The sequence below is a fragment of the Paramormyrops kingsleyae genome, chromosome 7 (assembly GCF_048594095.1).
Source record: "Paramormyrops kingsleyae isolate MSU_618 chromosome 7, PKINGS_0.4, whole genome shotgun sequence".
NCBI lineage: Eukaryota > Metazoa > Chordata > Actinopteri > Osteoglossiformes > Mormyridae > Paramormyrops > Paramormyrops kingsleyae.
In genome coordinates this window covers 13,500,366-13,516,678 of record NC_132803.1, presented here as the reverse complement: position 1 = coordinate 13,516,678, position 16,313 = coordinate 13,500,366, and the positions used below count along the sequence as shown (strand labels likewise).

At 42.6% G+C, this 16,313-nt stretch overlaps 1 protein-coding gene across 2 annotated transcripts in view; it reads right to left on the bottom strand.

The window, feature by feature from the left end:
* Positions 1–16,313, bottom strand: part of LOC111842224 (unconventional myosin-Ih-like) — a 39,223-nt gene that overhangs the window by 9,108 nt on the left and 13,802 nt on the right. For both annotated transcript variants that reach the window (XM_023808633.2, XM_023808634.2), the window contains 18 exons: positions 16,147–16,266; positions 15,624–15,691; positions 15,213–15,318; positions 15,008–15,088; positions 14,607–14,698; positions 12,414–12,508; positions 12,245–12,291; positions 11,810–11,890; positions 11,423–11,528; positions 11,193–11,310; positions 10,864–10,977; positions 9,924–10,000; positions 9,751–9,819; positions 6,375–6,459; positions 1,719–1,881; positions 1,413–1,496; positions 1,069–1,162; positions 921–976 (listed from right to left, as the gene is read on the bottom strand). In XM_023808633.2, coding sequence (XP_023664401.1) covers positions 921–976; positions 1,069–1,162; positions 1,413–1,496; positions 1,719–1,881; positions 6,375–6,459; positions 9,751–9,819; positions 9,924–10,000; positions 10,864–10,977; positions 11,193–11,310; positions 11,423–11,528; positions 11,810–11,890; positions 12,245–12,291; positions 12,414–12,508; positions 14,607–14,698; positions 15,008–15,088; positions 15,213–15,318; positions 15,624–15,691; positions 16,147–16,266 — 1,656 coding nt within the window. The remainder of the gene's footprint in view (positions 1–920; positions 977–1,068; positions 1,163–1,412; positions 1,497–1,718; positions 1,882–6,374; positions 6,460–9,750; positions 9,820–9,923; positions 10,001–10,863; positions 10,978–11,192; positions 11,311–11,422; positions 11,529–11,809; positions 11,891–12,244; positions 12,292–12,413; positions 12,509–14,606; positions 14,699–15,007; positions 15,089–15,212; positions 15,319–15,623; positions 15,692–16,146; positions 16,267–16,313) is intronic.

Genomic DNA, 16,313 nt, shown 5'->3' with positions numbered 1-16,313 from the left:
AAATTGCAAAATAAAGGGAAAGTACAGCTATGGAAAAAATACCACTCTACATTTTCAAATCCTGGTTTAACCGTGGTTCTGTTGGCAGAAGGCTACGCTGAGCAACAGGTTGCTTCCAGGTTCAAATTAACAGGTTCAAAACAAGGTAAAGTAGGAGACACTGGGAACGACCAGAAACCAGCTAATGAGAGGGCGGAAACAACTTTCTAATGCCAGAGATGACCATTAACTTATGACAGTTTCTCATGAATTGTAGGATGACATCAAGTGACCTTCAAAAGGAATGCGAAGCATTAAGTGCAGGTGTGAAGTGCACTGCTAGGATAGTTCACATCAGGCTCCTAGAAGCAGGACCAAAGTTCCAATAATCAAGGAGGAAGCTCTTCATTAATGAGAAACAGGGAAGAACCAGGCTGCATTTGCAAAAAAAAATATATACACTGCTCAAAAAATGAAAGGAACACTTTTAATCGGAGTATAGCATCAAGTCAATTAAACTTATGGGATATTGATCTGGTCAGTTAAGTAGCAGAGGGGCTGATAATCAGTTTCAGCTGCTTTGGTGTTAATGAAATTAACAACGGGTGCACTAGAGGGGCAACAATGAGACGACCCCCAAAACAGGAATGGTTTAACAGGTGGAGGCCACTGACGTTTTTCCCTCCTCATCTTTTCTGATTGTTTTCACTAGTTTTGGCTACTGCCAGTGTAACTACTGGTAGCATGAGGGGATACCTGGACCCTACAGAGGTTGCACTGGTAGTCCAACTCCTCCAGGATGGTGCATCAATACATGCCATTGCCAAAAGGTTTGCTGTGTCTCCCAGCACAGTCTCAAGAACATTCTGCTGCCTGTAATGTTGTTCAGCATGACCGGTTTGGTGGTGCGTCAGTGATGCCCATTGCATGTATATGTTTACCTTGAATCGTTCATGGCGAATTGTCTGCAGGATCTTTGCATTGATATCCTGCTCACCTAAAAGGGACACAGGGGATCATGAGGGGACCACAGAGAAAGCCAGGTCAAACATTAATCCACAGCAGGACCACAGGATGGTGGTGTCTTACGGATCCTGGTGCTGACAAAAGGCTTGGGCACACTCTGGGGGTAGCTCTCCTTTTTCCCCTTGAACAGGGCACTGGTGACGCTTTTCATCTGCAGCTGGGGCAGTAGTGAGGAAGGAGCCCAGCCGGACATACAGGCAGATGGTGACAAAGCATCCGGGAAGCAAAGCTATGAATTGGTACCATCAATGCAGTCACATTACCGAGATTCTCTGAGAAACTACACAACAGGTGTCTGGATACCATTATGTAGCCCCGTGCCTCTAGAATATGCTCAAACAGCATCTAATATGAAACCAGAGGCAGATACGCGGGGTTAGGATATCAGGATGTCTCTCTGGCTCTACCTGTGCCTTCTGCTGTGCCGTGATCCCCCGTACATACTTGCGCACCAAGAGGCGAGTATGGAGCTGCCGCAGGAGTCGGGAGGTCTAGGAGGGCAGGAAATCGGAGGCCATCACATATCACATGCCTCTTCCGGGGCCAAAGCATGGATGGGGACCTCAAATGTCTAAATTGCTAAGGACAGCTTTGCATCGCAGCGCACTGTGAACAGCCATGCAGCACTCGCGGACAAAGAGTGGGTCAGTTAAAATGGGGGGGAAGTGCGCTCTGCATAAACGAAAAGGAATTTTGCAGTTCAAGACACATACCTCCTTTAAAAGTGGTGGTGGGGTTAACCAGCTTTTCCTATCCAGAACATTCTTGGGTAGATTCTCCTTCAACCGGGTAAGATAGCTCTGCCTGATGAAGGTGAGGTACTCTGTGTTTTCCCTGCAAACTGGCTGATTCCTTGTCATAAAACCCTTGATGAATCTGTGGATCGGAACCCAAATCCAAGCTTGCCATTTGTCACTGTCCAAATTATTAAAAATGAGGAACACTTATCTGTGTAACCTGACATTCTGATGTTTCTAATCTATTATGATGCTTTTCTGCGGAGCCCCTCTCATGACATCAAGATTATAATTACATATATTCTGGCCACATTTTATTAATTTGTTTCCACAATGTATTAAATCGTGGCCTCGTTTGAATAATTTGTTCCCTCGTTTTAGTTCAATTTTGACCAAGTTTTATTAATTTGTTCTCATTATATGGTAAAACAAGGGTGAGTTTTACTATGTAGCCTGCGTATTGCCTAATGTATCATTTTCATTTAGGCCACTAGACATTTGCATCTGCTGGGGGCTCTCAAGTCTCACACATTGGCTGTAATCTCACTCCAAATTTTGAGAGCCTTATACTGGTAAGGAGAGACAATTTAGTTTTAAGGTTGGCATAGAGTAGCCACCTGTTCCAAATTTTATGGGATCGTTCAGTATTGAAAAATAAAATGCTGTGTCCCGTTTTGCACAATTACGGAGCGCTATTTGTCTCGTATTCACAATTTGACCCCCCTGCCAAACTTTATTGTTCCCCTTGCTCCGCATATTTAATCGTAAGAGAAGTTGTGTATTTGTTCAGATTGAAAGTGGCAACCCTACTGTAGGTTGGAATTCTTAAAAGCCTTGCATTGCAAGAAATTGTTATTAGCGAGAGGTTCTAACAGAGACCGCCATCTCTGTTTACAACATTCCCCCGCTGAAGCGACGCAGGTGACGGAGGCACAGGAAACAGAAGAGGGGCAAGAGGGGGGCGCTGAGGGCTAAGCTAAATGCTAACCCCCACAAACCAGCCATTCCAAGTCTGTTTCTTGCCAACTCCCGGTCACACTGCTTGGATTACTGTGTGATGGTAATAACAGAAACATGGTTGGACTCTTTCACCCCACTAACTGCCACCAAGCTAACGGGCTATGCTACCTTCAGAGAGTCCAGTAAGAAGCGGGGAGGAGGACTTTGTGTGTTTGTAAACACCAACTGGTGCACTAACGCCACAGTTAAAGATATTCACTGTTGTCCAGACATAGCTGATAGTATAATGTAGACTGTTCTACTTGCCGAGAGAGTTCACGTCGGTCGTTATAACCGCGGTTTATGTGCCGCACAGGCTAATGCTAAACTAGCAATGGAGAAGTTGCAACGCTCTATTAACCAACAGCTTACGGCGCACCCAGACCCAGACTTTAAGCATGCAAACCTGAAGTCTGTCCTGCCTGGAATATACAAAAACGTGAGCTTTCCGACGAGGGAAAATAACATTGTGGACCAGGTCTACACCAACATTTCAGAGGCCTACAAAACTACCCCTCTGCCACACCTTGGACTTTCAGACCATCTCTCTCTGTCCCTGATACCTGCTTATAAACCTCTAATCTACAGACAAAGACCAACAGTTAAAACAATTCAGGTGTGGACTGAGGAAGCCACCGCAGCCCTACAAGACTGCTGTGACAACACAGATTGGGGAATATTTGCAGAGGGAACAGACCTAGAGGGTCACACAGCTGCTGTGCTCTCTTACTGTACATCAACTTTAGCACTGGGAGTGTTACCACAACAAAGACTATTAAAGCATTCCCAAACCAGAAGCCGTGGCTCAACAGCGAGGTGCGTGCCCTGCTCAGAACACGAGATGCTGCCTTAAGTCAGGATATCAGCAGGCTTACAAAGAGGCACTTCGGTCCCTGCTGAAAGGCATCAAAAAGGCCAAGCGCAGACACAAACTGCGCATCGAGAAACACTTTGATAGCAACAACTCCAGACAAATGTGGCAGGGGATCAAGGCACTTACCGGCTACAAAGACTCCTACACACCGGCAGACTGCTCAGACAGCACTCTACCTGACACCCTAAATAGGTTCTTCGCCCGCTTCGACCAACCCAATAGCATGGCCCACACTCATCCTGCTCTTCCAAAAAAGGGTCGATGCCCCCATCCAGCTGCAGCAGCATCAGGTCAGAACCACCTTGCGCACAGTCAACGTGAGGAGAGCAGCTGGTCCAGATGCAGTTGCAGGGAGGCTACTTAAGGCATGTGCAGACCAGTTAGCGGAGGTTTTCACAACCATCTTCAACCTCTCGCTACTGCAGTTTGTAGTTCCGACCTGCCTTAAGTCAGCCACCATTGTTCCACTGCCCAAGAAGAAGAGCACAGTGAGCTGCCTGAATGATTACCGCCCAGTTGCTTTAACTCCCATCATCACCAAGTGCTTAGAAAGACTCATCATGCCCTACATTAAGGCAAATCTGTCAAGTCTCCTGTTTTGGCCGGGAAACTACCATATTTTACCCCTCTTTCCCGCCGTCGTCCCGTATTAGCATTTTTCCGTAAATCTCCCGTATTATAATATCATTAAAAAAAAAATTCCTCTGCCTCTCCAAACTGAACTCTGTCAGTAGCCTCGCGAGAACTGCCACCTGCAGTCGCCTGGGTGGCATTTGTCGTGAGGTTATTGCCAACAGGGGGACAAATCCAGAACAACAAAGGAGAGAGATGGATGGTTGTGAAGAACAAGGCATTCCTGCCAAAATAATCGTGTAAATATCTCGAAAAATGGGACAGCGAATTTACTTTCCTAAAGAGGAGTAGGATGGGACACAGTCATGCGTTCTGTAAGATTTGTAACTGCGATTTTAGTGTCTCCCACGGGGGAAGGAACAATGTCAGTCAGCATGAAAAATCCACCGAGCACAAGCGCTGGCTAGAGGCACAGAAACAATGGTGTGTCAGTAATAACCTGGAATTGAATACATCCAAGACCAAGGAGATGATAGTGGACTTCAGGAGAGCCAAAGCAGGCTGAGCACTCTGCCCTCTACATGGACAGAGAAGAGGTAGAGAGGATGGAGAGCTTCAAGTTCCTAGGGGTCCACATCTCCGCCGACCTCACCTGGTCCACAAACATCTCTCACCAGGTGGGGAAGGCACAACAAAGAATGTACTTCCTCAGGAAGATGCGTCAGGCCCACCTCCCTCAAAAGCTACTAACCAATTTTTACCACTCTACCATTGAGAGCCTCCTGACCTACTGCTGCACAGTGTGGTTCAGCAGCTGCACTGAGGGAGACAGGAAGAACCTGCAGCAGGTGGTAATAATAATAGATACTTTATTGATCCCCGTGGAGAAATTGTTTTTACGCCTCCCTCAACTTGCTCTTTATAGAGTAAGTTGTCCGTGAAGGGCAGCCACCTGTTGGGGCGCCCAGGGAACTGGGGGTTAAGGGCCTTGCTCAAGGAGCCACAGACGTGCTGAGGCTGGGTTTGAACCATGATTACAGGTACACAGGCTTAGCCCACTGAGCCACACGCTGCCCCAAAAGGGTGACACAGTAGGTAATCAGAACAGCACTACCACCCCTCAAGGACATTTACACTGGCTGACTCCACCGGAAAGCCAGTAAAATCATCAAAGATACTCACACCCTGGACACTACCTTTTCTCCCCCCTCCCCTCTGGTAGACACTACAGGTCAGTCAGAGCATGAACAAAGAGACTGAACAAAAGCTTTTACCCACAGGCAGTCAAATGCGCCCACCCCCCCACCACCTGAATGACTGTCCTCTATGCTTAGGGCAGGTCATTAACCACACTCTACCTCGACTGACACATCGTACACATTGCACTCAGACACTCATACTGTAATAGGATGGCGGTCTCTTTTTGTGTGTTGTTCTTATTTGTTATTTCTTATTTATTACTTTAACTTATGTTGCTAAACAGAGAGCTGCTAAACTGTTTTTCACTGTTTCTGTAATAGTGACAATAAAGATCTATCTTATCTTATCTTATGTTAATGTAAGGAGCCCCACACTTATGTAGAACACTGAGAGCCAGAGCACTTCACCGAACTAATTCATTCCCTCGTTTTAGTTAAATTATGGGCACGTTTTATCAATTATTTCCCTCGTTTTGGTTAAATCATTCCCATGATTTATTAATTCATTCCCACAATATATTAAAACATGGCCACAATATAGAACGTATGGTAACACTCTACATTAACTGCACCTTCACAAAACATTAATTACGCATTAATAGAACATTCAGTGCATAATACATTCATAATGCAATTATAAAACACTCATAGTCAGCATGTATCTATAGCTTAACATCGTAAAATACCCTAACAGCTTTAATATACATTAATAACAAACATTATCATATTAAATATCTATGTATCTTTATGTAGGGGCACTGAATGTTCTATGAATGCATTAATAAGGCATCATGAAGGTGCAGTTAATGTAAAGCGTTACTGAACGTTCATTATGACATGAGTGAAGCTCCATACCTTTCAGATTAAACACACAACCACACTGTCCCCAACTGTCCCCAACAGTAATTAAATCTCTGGTTCCTGGTGATGTTTGCAGCCACTATGTCACCTACTGAGAAGAGAACAGGAAGCAGTGCTTCTGCTAACCTCCTGATGACCTTCACCGCCCAAGCCCTTCTCTGCCGCTCTCTCCTTGCCAACAAGGCTCTCCAGCAGCTCTCGATTTTTGTGGCTGTGGACATGCAAACAACAGAGAAGGGACATCAAAAGAATGTGCGTCCAAATCCAAAGATTAAAACAGTTTACTGAGTACAAGTTTTAAAATGTAAGCCTTTTGTCAAAAGTAATAATAAAGATTGCTTTTTACTCCGTTTGTGAAAACCCCTACCGGGGATGAAGCTGTTCTCAGTCTTGTTTTTTCTAATAACCAGGATAAGAAGAGAAAATTTGTGGTTTTAGAACCACTTAACCGTAGTGATCATAACATGGCTACATTTCAGGCTAATTTTAGTGTCCGAAGAGCAAAGTCCAAAACAAAAATATATAATGTTAGGAAGGCTGACTTTAATGGTATGAGACTGAAACTGGGAACTTTACACTGGATGGAGTTAACAAAACTGTTGAAGAGGCTTGGGAATTTTTTTAAAAGCACAATATTGCAAGCGCAATAGAACTTGTGTACCTGTTTCCAACAAAACTAAATCTAGGAGACTGCAACCAAGGTGGTTTACTACTGAAATTAATAATAAAGTCAGGGGGAAAAGGGCTCAGTTCCACAAATGGAAAATAACTAGTGATGTCGGAATAAAGCAGGAGTATCTAAGTCTACAGGTTGAGTTAAAAAAGAATATTAGACTGACTAAGAGGTATTTTGAAAGGAAGATTGCATTACAGGCTAAGGATGACATTAAAAGTTTCTTCCAATATTTTAACTCCAAAAGAGCTGTAAAAGCTGAAATCACTAATTTGCAAGACAGTAAGGGTCTTATAATTGAAAATGAAATTGATATAGTTAATGAGTTTAATGATTGCTTTGCACTGGTATTCACAGTAGAGGACACAAGTAACATATGGACTCATTCTGATATGAGTAATATATCTGTAACTGAAGCTGATGTGCTATAAAGCTTAGCTAAGCTCAAAATAAATAAATAGCAAGGCCCTGATGGCATCTTACTTATAGTTTTAAGAGAAATGAGGGGTATTATTTGTCGACCGTTAGCCTTATTATTTCAGAAATCCTTATCTGCTGGTGTGGTACCTTCTGACTAGAAGCATGCTAATATAACGCCCATATTCAAAAAAGGGGATAGAAGTAATCCATCAAACTATAGGCCAATTAGTGTAACTTACACAACTGGAAAACTAATGGAAGCTATAATCCAAGTGAAAATGGTAGACTACCTGGATTCAAATAACATTCTGAGGGATAGCCAACATGGATTTAGGAGAGGTTGATCCTGTTTAACTAATCTATTTGAGTTCTTTGAGAAACTACAAGAGAAATTGTTCACAAAAGGTCTACAGTGTGATCTACTTAGATTTCCAGAAGGCTTTTGATGTTGTCCTGCACAAACAGCTCCTGCTTAAGCTCAAATCAGCAGGGATTTTAGGAACTGTAGCAGCCTGGATTGAAAACTGGTTAACAGATAGGAAGCAGCAGGTAATTATTAGAGGCACAATGTCACAGTGGGCCTGCGTTCATAGTGGGGTACCACAGGGTTCAATTTTAGGACCGCTGTTATTTCTAATTTACATAGGTGTGTATGTTGATGCTTCCATGTCCCACTCTTACCAGTGTGGGGAAACAATTAAAAAGGCCATCAGGATACTGAGTTACATCTCGAGGTGTGTGGAGTTTAATTCAAGGGAGGTGATGCTACGATTATACAATTCCTTGGTATGACCCCACCTAGAATATTGTGTGCAGGTTTCGTCACCATACCTTAAAAAGTACATTTTTAAGGAAAATGTCATGTAAAGGGTGCAACGTAGGGCTACAAGAATGATTCCTGGTCTTAGGGGAATGTCTTATGAGGAGAGGTTAGCTGATCTGAATCTGTTCAGCCTTGAGCAAAGGAGACTAAGGGGGGACATGATCCAGGTATATAAGATTCTAACAGTTCTGGATGCTGTTCAACCAAATAGTTACTTCAATATTAGTTCAAATTAGGGCTGTCAAAATTAACGGGTTAGCGCAGATTATCATGATTAATCTGATTAAAATTTTTAACGCAATTAACCCATCTGAGGCGCAAATTGACTCAAAATCCCTGAAATGTCTCTGTCAACCCATTTCGGGCAGTCTTGGTGCGTTCCATTTGACCTGGGAATGCGTATTCCTAGTCGGATTCCAGAGTATGCGCACTCCCGTTTCTCTGAGATCTCGGAGCAGCACAGAGGATCCCGAGTTCAGAATCCAAGATGGCTGTGCCTTTTATCAACAGAAGGGAAAGTTGTTGTTTTATACTGTTTAAGCACTACTTCTCATTTGTGGCTCATTAAATCGGTCGCACACACTATACCGTCCAACCTATCTGTGGACATGTTGCTACGGAGTTTTATACGTAAAGCACCGCGCGTAATGTGTTATCAACTGATATTGCTAACAATGGCAATTAACCGGGCTAGAATTATATTTCATGATTAGTCGGATTATTTGTCAGATTTACGGTAGTTCGGGCTAATTGTAAGTGAACGAAGATAAAGACCATTTAAACTGAGGTACCTTAAATCTGACAAGTTGTCCAGCTAAGCAAAAAATCTTGCTTTTTGATATGGGTCCATGGTATTGCACTTCTGTGGCAGATGGAATGCATCCGACTCGTGTTCAAGATGTTCAATAAACATGTTAAGTGCATATATATTTCCTTTTTTCTTGAGTCTCTTTGCTCATGCAAAATGAAATACGATTAATTTAGATTAAAAATGAATGATATTTAATCGTGATTAATCTAAATTAATCCACAGCAACCCTGTTATTAATCTGATTTAAAAAATGTATCGTTTGACAGCACTAGTTCAAGTACAAGAACTCACGACCATAGGTGAAAATTAGCGGGAGGACATTTTAAAATGTATTTGAGAAAGCATTTCCCTACACAGCATGTAGTTAGAGTATGGAATATTCTTCCTGTTAGTGTAGTGCAAGCTAAAACCTTGGGTTCCTTTAAATCAGAGCTAGATAAGATTTTAAGAACTCTGAGCTATTAGTTGAGTTCTCCCCAAATGAGCTTGATGGGCCGAATGGCCTCCTCTCGTTTGTAAATTTCTTATGTTCTTATGTTCTAAAGTATTAACAAACACCAAAAAATAGTGGGTTCTAATATGGAATCAACATAGCTTGCCGTTCATGAGTATCAACTGGCATTATCAGGTTTATAGTTTATAGTACTGTGGTATATATCTAAATCCAAGAAATTCAGATGCCTATGATACTTAAACATACTGCCCTCTGCTCATAAAATGTTAAAGGAAATGACAATAAAAAACAAATAAGAAAGCAGAAGAAAGGAGAATCTACCTGCATCCTTCTGTTTCAGGAAGACCCCTTTGACCCGGTATCCCTTGTATTTAGCCTGGATCCTTGTGGCTATGGCGTGGAAAGTGTACAGAATGTACAGGTGAATACAAGCAGTAGGCACACATCTTTGCCCCCCCCCCCCCCCAAGGGGAGATCTTCAGGAAGCCACCCACCCAGCTCATGTTTGCAAGTCTCGAAGGCATCTTCAGTAGCAAAGAGGGTCCTGGGGTGACGGATGAAGATCTTGGTCCTGTAAAGTGGCAGAGGGAGGAACAAATTCTTCCAAACCATCACCAACACTCCTGCCTTGTGGTCTCCCTTCCATTTACAAGCATATACAGCCCCTCATCATGGCATCGTGGTAAGTGACTATCTTGGTTAATGACCATTCTCAATGGTAATTCTCAATGGTAATAAAAAAATAAATTTTCTGACCAATGCACACACTTATGATCAAAGTGACAGAGATCTTGTTCATGAAGGACAAAAGAAATTGAGTATAGAAGGCTGAAGTGAAGCCGTAAGTAGAGAGCTGCATGCCATATCTGCAGTAATCTCCAGGATTGGCGATAAAAAGAAAAATATTCCTGCGGCAGGAATGGAAATGATCTTTACTATATTCCTGCGAGGATGGTAATAAAATGCATGGTAACACAGCAGTAATGGTAATGAAATTGCTAGTAAATGCTACATTGATTACCAGTCCTTTAGTTCTGTTAAATTACTTGTTCTCACCCCAACACCACCTAGTGGCCGTGTTAAGTGAGTAACTCAATAATTAAGATATTTAAAGGCAAATATGGACACATTTAATTGTACACTGTATTGTTGGTGTGGGGTTGCGGTGGGTACAGTTTACATGTTTGCAGGGACAGATGAGAATGCAGATAGATATCATCCACGTCCATCTCTCTAGTCATAAGCACATTCGCGGTCACACCTAGGCTACTGTGATTTTCACTTAGCAACCATTTCACTTAACAACCTGGTCGCTGAATCGGAATTAGGTCACTAAACAAGGAACAGTTGTACTTGAATCTTATTATATTTACTGGAAAGCTTCCAACGTATTGACTTAGTTCACACACTTATTCAGGATGTTCAATACCACACCTGCCCATCTTGTACTCATCTGGCCGGTAGCCCAGATGTGTGACCAGCATCTGCACGCCTTCGGCTGGATCACCTCTCCAGTGGGGCCAGGTGTCAGGGCACAGGGCTTTGTACCTGTAGAAGAACACAGTCAGTTGAAACATATCTCTTATAGGCTCAGCTTCATTCTTTGCTCTGAACCTCAATACTGAGGTTAATATATCAGCAACAAGTCATTTCACTTGCCACTTCAGACAGTCGTCTACCCACACAGCTATACAACCCTCATATAAATGATTAATTTCTGCTGAATCACTGTAAGTATTCCCAAGCACCTCACATCTACATACCTCTGCAGAAAGACCTCGTATCGTCGTCTGTAGGCAAAGCCGGCCCGTCGGACTCTGAGGTGCTCCATCAGCCCCAGGTACTTCACCTGGTGCCTCACCAGAACGTCATCAAAACGCCCTGCAGGAACACAGAGCTCATCCGATGGTGGCATCGAGAGCTAATGTGTGAGCAATGCTTCAAGGGTACCACAAAGACAGCGTCAAACAGGCCTATCTAAAGCGTTACACACCTGGCTGCTTGGCGTCGTTGGGTTTCAGGCAACGCACATACCATGGCTCCTTGGACGTGAGGATTTCTGTCAGGCCCATCAAGCTGCTCTTGAACTGAGTGGCTACCTATAAGTCAATAAGAGAGGGTGAGATATTAAGTAAAAAAAAACACCTTTTAAAGGGTAAAGAGTTACACTCCATCGAGCAGGCCGCTGCTATACTGATCAATCAGGTTAAAGCCTTTAAGAATGAAGCTTCTGTAGGGCAGGAAGTAATCAATGTTATATAGTATCCAGCATCCAGCGCAAACTGTTCAAACTGAGGAAAACACAGAAAATGGAAGCCGTGTCAACAACAAAAGTACGGCTATAAACAAGGGAAGAATGATTCCTGGGTCTTTTTTTTACCGTCTCAGGCCTCTTCTTGTTGTCTGGCTCCACAGCAGGGAAGCAATGTTTGACGAGGGAGTTCTTGGACTGTCGCATCACCTGGGTGCAGCACAAGTCATGCATCTTAGCTGGATCTTAACCCTGACTCCAGTGCACTTGGGACAATTACGGGCAAGAACAGTGGTACTTATTCTCAAAGATAAGAAAAAAATGAATGAACAATGATGATTATGGTACAGTGATCATGAAACTATGATAACTGTTGACTCCCTGACGACACAGACAGACGTGAGCAGCAGTGCCCCTAGAGCAGAGGCTGCACAGCCAGTTCACACTCAACAATCCCCTCCTCAATTATTCACTGCAAGACTTCTGGACTATGAATATTTCAAGACCCCAGCCCCACAAACGATTGTGCGCTTGTTGGCTGCTGGTGACCTGAGAGAAACTCACATCTTTGATGTTCCTGTACAGCAAATCGTTGTTTTTGTCCAGGAATCCTGAAACAAAACAGGGTGGGTCATCAGCTTTACTTTAATGGTAACCACAGTGACACCAGGGGCTAAAGAGACCCCAAAGCAATAGTGTTTGTCTGAGGTGTAGTGTGTGGAACGTTCCTCACCGACAACACAGTATGTCACCTCCCCAGCATAGTGCAGGAGGCGGAAATCGCCTCTCTGCAAGGTCTTCCGGGTCTTCTGGTCAGCCAGTTTGTGTCTGCAGGCCATATCGCACAAATATATAGGCATGGAGGTCATATACAGACATATATTTGTCATTGACTTCTCAATTTTCAGCTATGTAACAGTTCTAGTGGCTGATGCGAGCTTACAGTCATGGAAAAAATTAAAAGACCACTGTACATTTTTAAACAAATCTACATTTTTAAATCCTGGTTTAATCGTGATTCTGCTGCCAGAAGGCTATGCTGAGCAGCAGGTTGCTTCCAGGTTCAAAATTTTTAAGACCGCAGGACACAAGAACAGGGTGAAGTAGGAGACACTGGGAACAACCAGAAACCAGCCAGGTACAGTGGAAGGGTGGAAGGGACTTTCTAATGCCAGAGACGACCAATAACTTATCCAACAGTTTCTCATGAATCGTAGGATGACATCAAGTGACTGGTCATATCAGGCCCCTAGAAGCAGGACTAAAGTCCCATGAAGCACGGAAGGAGCCCCTCATTAATGAGAAACAGGGAAGAATCAGGCTGCAGTTTGCCAAAAATATAAACAATTGAAACCAGACGTTTACATGCACTTCAGTAAAAGACTTTTTTTTCTCACTGTTAAACATTAAATCAGAGTAAACGTTTTTCGTTTTAGGGTCAGTTAGGATCGGCAAATTTTTTTGTAATTGTTAAATGTCAGAATAAAGAGAGATAATTTTACTTTTTATTTTTATAACTTTCATCAAAGTCAGAAGTTTACGTACACTAAGTTTATTATGTCTTTAAACAATACAGCTAATTCCAGGTGATTCCACTCTGGCATTTAGAAGCTTCTAATAGGTTAATTGACACCATTTGAGTTAATTGGTGGCACACCTGTAGATTTATTTTAAGGCACACCTCAACAGAGCTTTGTTCTGTGACATCATGAGAAAATCAAGAGAAATTAACCAAGACATCAGGAAAAGAACCGTGGACCTCTATAAGTCGTTAGGTACAATTTCCAGAAGCCTGAAAGACCCACAATCATCTGTTCAAACAATAATATGCACGTATAAACACCATGGGAGTATACAGCCATCATACCGCTCAGGATGGATGGATGGATGGATTGATGGATCTACTGTATAGATAGATAGATGTTTTATTGTCATTGTAAGTACAATGAGATTTAGTTTGGAGCGCGCCAGCAGAAGCACAATATATTTACAATTAAATAGATTCCAAGGCATAAAATAGAATCTGAGTCCCAGAGATGAATGTGTTTTGGTATGAAATATCAAAATCAACCGCAGGACAACAGCAAAAGACCTTGTGAAGATGCTGGCTACTGACAGAAACAGGTACCGACATGAGCTGAACCACCACACTTAGTGAGGAAAAACCATTGCTTAAAAACCGTCGTAAAAAAGCCAGACTAAAGTTTGCAACTGGATATGAGGACAAAGATCTTAATTTTTGGAGACATTTCCTGTGGTCTGATGAGACTAAAACTGAACTGTTTGGCCATAATGATCAATGATGTATTTGGAGGGAAAAAGGGGGAAGCTTGCAGGCCTCAGAACAGCATCCCAACTATGAAGTACGGGGGGTGGCAGCATCATGCTGTGGGGCTGCTATGCTGCAGGAGGGACTGGTGCACGTCACGAAACAGAAGGCATCGTGAGAAAAGATTTTAGAATTTTGTGATCAAAATTCTAGCAAACTGCTGTGAGAAGCTTGTGGGAGGGGATACCCAAAAAGTTTGACCCAAGTGGAACAGTTTCAAGGCAATGCTACCAAATACTAAGGAAGTGTATGTACATTTTTTACTTTGATTAAAGTAATAAAAAAAATCTCTACAAAAGTATCTGTCTGTATTCTGACATTTAACAAATATAAAAAAAAATTGGGGATCCTAACTGACCTAAAACAGAAAAAGTTTACTCTGATTTAATGTTTGACAGTGAGGGAAAAAAAAAACTTTTGTGTCATTTTAGTGTATGTTTAGTGTATGTAAACTTCTGGTTTCAACTGTATTATTCACAAACACCCATAAATGACCAAAGAAATGAGTAAAGACAAAAAAAATAATTTTTTTACACAGCTGTATGTGTTTGTATGTATGTGGGTATATGCCTGTGTTCGGCCACCAGAGGCACTCACGTAACAAAGTGAGGATGGCTTCCCATCTTCTCCTCTAGCTTGGTGAGGAAGGTGAGATCAGAGGCTTCCCCGGGTCGGAGGCATTCCTCGTCCTTGAAGGGAGACAGATGGAGAAACAGCGGCATCATTGTACATGTCTGCCTCAATTTTAAGAAACCTATAATGTTCAGATCACCTTCATATTTATTTGATCACTGTATTCATATATTCTTTATTATTGAATTTGACTGATTGATTATGTTTTAAAAGAGGCTGACATTTCTTAATGTTGCCTATATAGCCAACTCAAAGTTCTACCGCCTATGACACCAATCTTTGATGTCAGATTTTTGGGTCTTTGTCATATTCTGCATTTCTACCCAGGTTGCTCCACCCCCTATGTCCAGGCAGGGTGTCCTCACCAACACAGAGATTATCCCATGGTGCTTCTCCTCCACCAGGTCACAGATAATCTTGTTGTTGAAGAACGGAACAGGCTCCCACTGCAACCAACATGGACAACATAGAGAACATAGACTTTAAACAGGCTCAACGACCAACACACTACACAATGACTCTCTGCAACAGACAGGATACAGCATTGGGTAAACATAAAAAGGTGCTTACTTCGATTCCTTCCATATCGTACTCCTCCTGCTCTGACTTGAGTGTCAACTGAATGAAGAGCTGCTGAAGTTTCTCGTTGCAGTAGTTGATGCAGAACTGTTCAAAGCTGGAAGCATATACACACATGCAACAGAAAAGATGTGTGCCAGAAATATCTAATCGTGCTCCTTGGAAGCAGGAGAGACCAGGTAGAAAACCGTACAGGTCATGGAGGTTTTAGCAGCCTGCAGTAATTTTGGAAAGTGGGACAGTACTTTGACCACCATACAATTAATGAGGCAAACAGGAAGATAATGTTTTTAAGGTAGAATAATACCAGGATCCTTCATGTAAAAGGCCTGTGGCATGTTGCATAAATGATGCAACAGGGCCTAGACCAGAAGAGGAGGTCCTCTGACAAATGTCTGTCACCTGTTGATGTTAAACACTTCAAAACCATAGATGTCCAGCAGCCCAATGACAGTCTTCCTGGTAGAATCCTGCAGGGTCAACCACAGAAACAAGCAATCAATTTCCATAACTGCCTCTACAACTCAGATTTCCCCCAAAACCTTCAGTTTGTCTTTGGTGGATTTTGGGGGAAAAAACTTCAACAAAAGATTTACTTCCCATCAGTAGGTGAAGCTGCGAAATAGGACAATCATTACTTGTTTGGGTGAACTGCTTGAATATGATCTCTAATTCTGCATAAAGTCAAGGATACTAAACTCTGAGCTTAAAAGGTTGGACAGTTAATACAACTGCTACTCCACACACATTTTCTTTACTGAAGTAGTTATACTGTACAAGTAATCTTAGATGAAGCCTCAGGTGTTAAATCAATTATTAATATTAATATTCAATTGAAAAATTCAATTGAAGATCCTAAGAGATTTTGGGATTCCAGGAGGGAGACTGGCCACCTATGGACTGAGGGGTGTTCAAGAGACCTCACCTTGTTTGCTAAAGACTCGTTGATCTTGTTCACTAGCCATGTGAAAGTGCGGCCATAGATTGCTTTAGCCAAAGCATTCCTGGCATAGACTGCATGGTCCACTGTGAAAGGGCTGAGGACCTGGAAACCACAGGGGACAGGATTGGCTATTTTTTTGTAGGACCCAG